At 46.1% G+C, this 6,499-nt stretch overlaps 1 protein-coding gene across 1 annotated transcript in view; it reads left to right on the top strand.

The window, feature by feature from the left end:
- Positions 1-250: 250 nt before the first annotated feature.
- LOC129739162 (uncharacterized) overlaps positions 251-6,499 on the top strand; it is a 394,054-nt gene continuing 387,805 nt past the window's right edge. Inside the window, exon 1 of the mRNA XM_055730574.1 lies at positions 251-1,547. Within this exon, the coding sequence (XP_055586549.1) occupies positions 1,263-1,547 (285 nt within the window). The 5' untranslated portion in view covers positions 251-1,262. The remainder of the gene's footprint in view (positions 1,548-6,499) is intronic.

Raw genomic sequence — 6,499 nt, 5'->3', positions numbered from 1 at the left:
TTGTCTACAAGGGAATTTCTTTGACGGAAATTTCGACGAAGTCGAAAAAGAGAAACAATTTGACAACACCCATCGCAACAGAAATCGATGGTTTGTTTGCGTAAATTGTCTCCCTTTTGCATTTTCAATCTAATGTTTGCCAGATATTTGACTAAATTGAAGTAAAGGTTGGTCCAAATTTCATTGTTCTTGAAATTGGTACGCATCATCGATTCATCGCAACCTTCAGCTCGCAAACCATCAGCAGACGGAAAAATAAAAGCAACAAAAAAGATCTGATTGTGATTGATGATGGACGGAGGAGGACGAACCTGCACCACGGCCAACCTACACTCGTCGTCGCGGATCGGTAATAGCGGAGAAGTTTTCTATTGGTTTCGTTTCGTTTATAGGTGCAGCCCCGTGGAAGTCCGACGCGTCGTGTGAAGATCTTTTATCCGGATAAAAACATGCGACGGTGCAAATCCGGATAGGTTTGTGGTTCTTGGTTTTGGTCCCGCAAGTTTTGCTGGTGCAATGTCTGTCAGTGGTTCTCGGCGACAACAACGGGTCGAAAAAAATAGTATACGTAAAATTGTCCGTCTACTCTTGAGGAAGCTTCGGGTATAGTTTAAAAGTTTGTTCAGTGTTTCGATAAAAACCTCCGTTATCGGAAAACTTTTCCGGAGAGTACCGCAATATGATGATAACCTCACGGTGAGCTAGAGAATTCCGATAATTTCTAGACCGTCTAGATGAATCGGTGGATAACGAATAGAAAAAGTGCTTTGGCAATATGTGAATAGAAGGATTTTGCAAATCTAGACACTATTTATCGCCAACGCAAAGTAAGTTCCATGTAAAAAAGCAGTTTGGGTTTTTTTTTGAGAAAGTGAAAAATGTTATTGTGCAAGTGAAAAGTAGAAAGTCAATCAGGGTTTTTTGTTCATTATTTCGAGGGCAAAAAAAAAGCTGAGAGTTGTTAAGCCATCATAAGTGGAAGAGCTTGAATGGGGAGCAAGAAAAAAAATATATAGCATGAAATGATGACGTCGACGCCAGCGACGATAAGGCTTATCAGTGTCCAGCTTCGAGAGCAGTGCTTTCGATCGGCGGAAATATGAGCTTGCTTTTTGCAAACCAAGACGAAGAAACCTTACCTCGGATAACGAAATCATCGAACTACGAAGGAACACACCCTTGGGAGCAATTTGGATACGCTTCCCCTCCGAATCAGGTCGTAATCGTTCGCCGGGTTGTGGATGTAGCAGAAGGATTGCACAATGTCCACACCGATGACGACGACGACATCACAGGATGTTGCTGAGGACACGCCACTCAGCATCGATGATAGCGGGGCCATTATTGGGGGGACAGCTGCCGGTTCCTCCGCTTCGGTGATCACGATTCGACCGGAACCGGGGGTCGGGTTCGAGGAGCAGGGGTTCTGTAATGGGGGGAACAACAGTGGCGCGACCAGGAAGATCTTCAGCATCAGCAAACAGCAGCAGCAGCTGGACGCACTGAGGGCCAGTAGCTCCCTGCCACCGTTGTTCTACGATGGAAAGGTAGGTGTTGTCGCTTACGATAAACTGTCTCTGATAGAATGCAAACATAGGTTACTAGGATGTTCAATTTAGACGTTATTCATTAGACCACTTCAAAAACCGAAGTCTTTCGAAACTTATTCAATGAACTCCTGACGGTCGCCATTGAAGAAGAAAAGTCACTATGCACTAAGAGAGTTACAGAGCATTTTGATTTTACTACATGCGGACATACTGACCACTATACTATCGAGGAAAATTTCAAAAGAAAAAAAGGGGTATTGATTATCCAAATAATAATTAGGTATTTGGGAATAATTGTGTTTCTATTTAAAAATTGACATATTGATATTGAAAAATCATAAGTTCTAAGTTCTAAGTTTTTTCTAGGTTGATTTTCAACTCAAATCACGATGTTTAAGGCAAAGAAATTCGCTATAAACAGAAAGACATGGCCCGAATGTTAAGTTGGTCCTTACATTATTTTTCCCGAATATTGTCGTTGTAATATCTTTTTGACATTAGCGACTTCATTTCAACGATGCAGTTGCCCGACAGTTATTGAAAAATTTACCCGGTATAACTGTGTTCGATGTCCTTTAACGTTGTATAGGACGCACCGGTGTGTTAGATGCATCTGTATTTTCGAACAAACATTTTTGAAAAAAAAATATGGACCTCTTATATTTAACTTCGAAATCCTAATTAAATAAAGACCTTAAGAAGATAATTATTTCCTCTCGAGGATTTTATTTTCAAATTTGTCATACAGGTACAGAACGTGTATGTTCTACCATTGATTGGTGATTCACCGTGTTTTAGCACACTATTTTCGAAAAGCAAAATTCCTTCCGACCAACGCGCAACGCAACCGCAAAATCATTACAAGGTTATTTCTGGCAGATACCGTTGTAAGTACGCCATTCATCAGCCTTAAAAAAATGAATATGAGGGAGCAAGCAGCCAACAGAAGAAGGGGGGAAAAGGACTTAAACACCCATTGAATATTCATTCTACTTTTTCGCGAGAAGCCTAACTCTGACTGATATGTGCAGCACACCTACCCTCCTACAGTTTTATTTTTTATCATATGTTCTTTTTTCCCTCTGGCTCTCGATCGTTGTTGTTTTTTATACATACATGCTGCTGCGCTGTTCACCAGCCGTACATCCTAAATAAAGTGGTTGGTGGTTGGTTACGTTAAGACCATTCGATCGAAGGCATGATTCCAAATAAAAGAACCGCACTCCAACGTTCATTAAAACACCTTAATTTTAGTCATCACAACACATCGCTCACTTTAGGCTGTATAACATGTTTCTAGGAGCGAAAGCACTTTGCTCGAAAATAACAACACAAAATATGCCGAAAAATTTACCGACTGTAACGATGAGCCCATACCCACATGTTCTAAGCAACATAACCCATTTGGGGGTGAGCCATTTATGGGGAATTTTTCCGCTTGCGCTAGCTGTCCCTAATTTGGGCGGTCAACGCCGTTGATAGGTGATTTAATGTGACATTCACTACTGACCACGCCACGGAGGGATTCGAATGGAGTCGCGGTTTCAACTTTGCGTGTTTACCGCAAGATCTCTGGACTGAGACGTTCCTTTTTTATTTCTGTTTTTGCGATTCAATTTAGTTTGCACAAAATTTGCTAGTTTCCAAGCAACATGTTGAAGGAAAACACAACATGGAAAGCATTCTGAATTTTTGTGAATAGGAAAACTGTGTTTTGAATTCGGCACTCTTTCCATATATGTCCTTCTAGACCCTACACAAGGGGTCATTTTTGGTCACCTCAGGTACCACATCGTAAAGTTGAGAGTTTGTCCTACAAGATGTATTACATGGGATGTTCCCTTATGTGAGTTTGACAGGCGATTTATTCTTGACCATAAGGTTCTTAACGCAAAGACAAAGATGACAATTGTCTAATTTGCAGAATTCGTCTAGCTTCAAGCCATGAATCCTTCTAAACCTTAGTGTTCCGTTGTGCACGGCTTCAGTCACTGAGAATAAGAAGCATTGGTCTTGATTTTACACTCCAAAAACCCTAAAGTGGACCTTCCAGGGATACAGGTTCGGTCTTTTTTTTTTTTTTTGAAAAAAGGAGATATTAATTGTTAGACTGATTCGATTTGGTACTATCTGTATATGGCATCTTTCATTCAAATGCGTGTTAATTCATCCATAAATATGCAGGCATGTCTAGTCCTGACCCCTTAATTAAGTTGATTCATTGATGTGATGTTTCAAACGAAAAAAGATATGGCTAATGAAGCTTTGTGTAGTCAATCATTTCAGTTTCAGCCTGATTTTCAGGTTGGTTCAACCTGGCCTTTTTTATTAGTTGATTACCCAGATGGTAAATCCTTTTTACGGATTGCATTTCAAGGCACGCGAGCCACCGTGTCCCCCCCAGTAGCTTCTCTGGGTCCATGAGTGCAATTGGTCGAATCTAGATACTATGTCTATGTACCCCTACGCCATAAAGTCCACCTCGGGCCTCTGGCCATAATTCCCATCCGGACCTGTATGGAAGGCTGTACCAGGGATGGGAGATCAAACTAGCGCATAAGCGCTCATCGACTAACTCAGTTTCAAGTCCAAACTCCAGCATATATACCTGTTGAGACGAATCTCAACACTCCTCCTTAACACACGCATTCCGCAGCCTTCTAACTGCCTCCGGCGGCTCCTTCTGAAGATGGTGCTACTCTTCTTCAACGCACGCACCGGAACACGCTCTCGCCCCTGTTGCAACTCGATGACCTTCCATGGCACCAGTTCGACGACCTTCACAGGGATCTGGCACGACGACCTCCACCGAGATCTGGCAAGACGACCTCCACTGGGATCTAACACGACGATCTCCAGTGACTTCTGGCCCGACGACTTTCCCTGGCTCTGGTCTCGGCGCTCTTCCTGCGGCTCGAACCTTCCCTTCCACCTCGACGCCCTTCCTGAGGCCTGCGCCTCCCATTGGTTCCAGCCCGACGACTTCCATTCGGCATTCCGGTCCGATGACCTTCCATGGCACCGGCTTGGCGACCTTCCGTGGTACCCCGCTCGTAAGTCCACCAGTGACTCCTGGTTCGATGACCACCACCTGGTTCCTGACTTGAAGACGTTCCATGATACCGGCCCGCCAACCTTCCATAGCTTTCGGTACGACGACCTACCAGTGAATCTGGCCCGATGACTTCTTCGTTGCCCAGCAACCTTCCATGGCACTGGTCCGACGACCTCCCAGTGGCTCCGGTCCGACGACTTTGTTGGTTCCGGCTCGACACTCTTATTTTGGCCTGACGCCTCACCAATGGCACGACGACCTTCCGCTGGCTCTCGACTCGTCGCCTTTCCAATGATCCGACCAAACAACCTTCCATGGCTCTGGTGTCTCTGTGGTGCTTTCTCCTTCGCCTCGACGCCTTTCCTGAGACGTGTGCCTTCCGTGGTATCCCTCTCACAAGTCCACCAGTGACTTCTGGTTCGATGACCACCACCTGGTTCCTGACTTGAAGACGTTCCATCATACCGGCCCGCCTACCTCCCATAGCTTCCGGTTCGATGACTTACCAGTGGCTCTGTCCCGACGACCGCGGTCAAACGACCTTACACGGTTCTGGCTCGACGACGTTCCTCTGGATTCCCGGCGTTGGCTTGCCCTTTCAATGGCTTCCTCCTCGATGGATACCACTACCGATACGACTTCTCTCCTCCTTTCCACTAGTGCTGGGCCCATAACCTGTTGGACAGGGAACACTTTCGGAGTAGAAAGGAGAGAAACGCGCTGTTTGACGACCAAATTAGAATAACTTTATTTTCTATATCGTTTTCCTTATATACATGAAAACCTTATGGCGCACACACTGAACTGCGTATGTTGTTTTCATACGCTGATGTCGGCGTATGCCAACAATACCCTGCCTCTTGTTGCGGTTTAACTAAGGACCTCTCCTCTGACGACTCGAGGTCCGGCCTTAATTCGTTACTCGAGGCTCGCTTGGTTTTCACGACTATCGTGCGATCCGCCTCTGTTCGAGACCACTGCAAGAGACCAGTGACCTCTCCTCTAACGACTCGATCTCTTAGCTCCGCTTGGTTTTGCTCGAGGCCCTCTCCACTTTGCCCGTCCGTGTGCCGAATCGAGAGCAGCTTATCCCAGACGCGCCTGTCACAGCACACGTCCGGGGCTTTACAAAAACTTCTCGGATGATTCCTGGCGAAGACGTCATCCTACACCGACTCCAGTGACTCACCCGCCCACGACTTGAAGTCCCTCTACCCGAGAGTATTCCGCGACGTGAATACTCTTCCCCGACGAGTTCGACTGTGAAAAAGGTATAGTCTTATCACCGCAGCTTCCGTCGTAGGGAGCGCGTTCTACTCAGATACTTAGCGGCGGTGGAGGTATCCTACACGACGTACCTAACAGCTCGGCATACGCAAAAGGTAGAGTCTTATCTTTGTATGCTTTAATGTTAGGATCGGACGCACACTTCTCGAATGTCTTCCGCCGAAAGCGCATTCTACTCCGACCAACCGAGCAACTTGGGACTGGCAACCCTAGGCTTTTTGTCCGCCATGTGCCGAATCGAGAACAGCTTATTCTAGACTCGCGCCTGTCACAGCACACGTCCGGGGCTTTTCGAAAGACAACTCGGATGATTCCCGGCGAAGACGTCATCCTACACCGACTCGAGGGACTCACCCACCGACGACGTGAAACCATTCTACCCGAGAGTATTCCGCGACGTGAATATTCTTCCTCCTACGAGTCGTATCTTTGTATGCTTTACTGCCAGGTTCTGACGCACACTACTCAGATGCTTCCCGACGAAAGAGTCCTCTGCAGGGCAGTCATGATCCGGGTGAACCCATCGCTGACCACGCGCCAAGTATTGGCATCCTCACACATCCTCCGCACGATGTTGTCGGCTGTCGTGTCGGCAAGCATGTTAGTG

The sequence above is a fragment of the Uranotaenia lowii genome, chromosome 1 (genome assembly GCF_029784155.1).
Source record: "Uranotaenia lowii strain MFRU-FL chromosome 1, ASM2978415v1, whole genome shotgun sequence".
NCBI classification, from domain to species: domain Eukaryota; kingdom Metazoa; phylum Arthropoda; class Insecta; order Diptera; family Culicidae; genus Uranotaenia; species Uranotaenia lowii.
The sequence above is the reverse complement of the archived record's forward strand: the minus strand, read 5'-3'. Positions and strand labels throughout refer to the sequence as shown.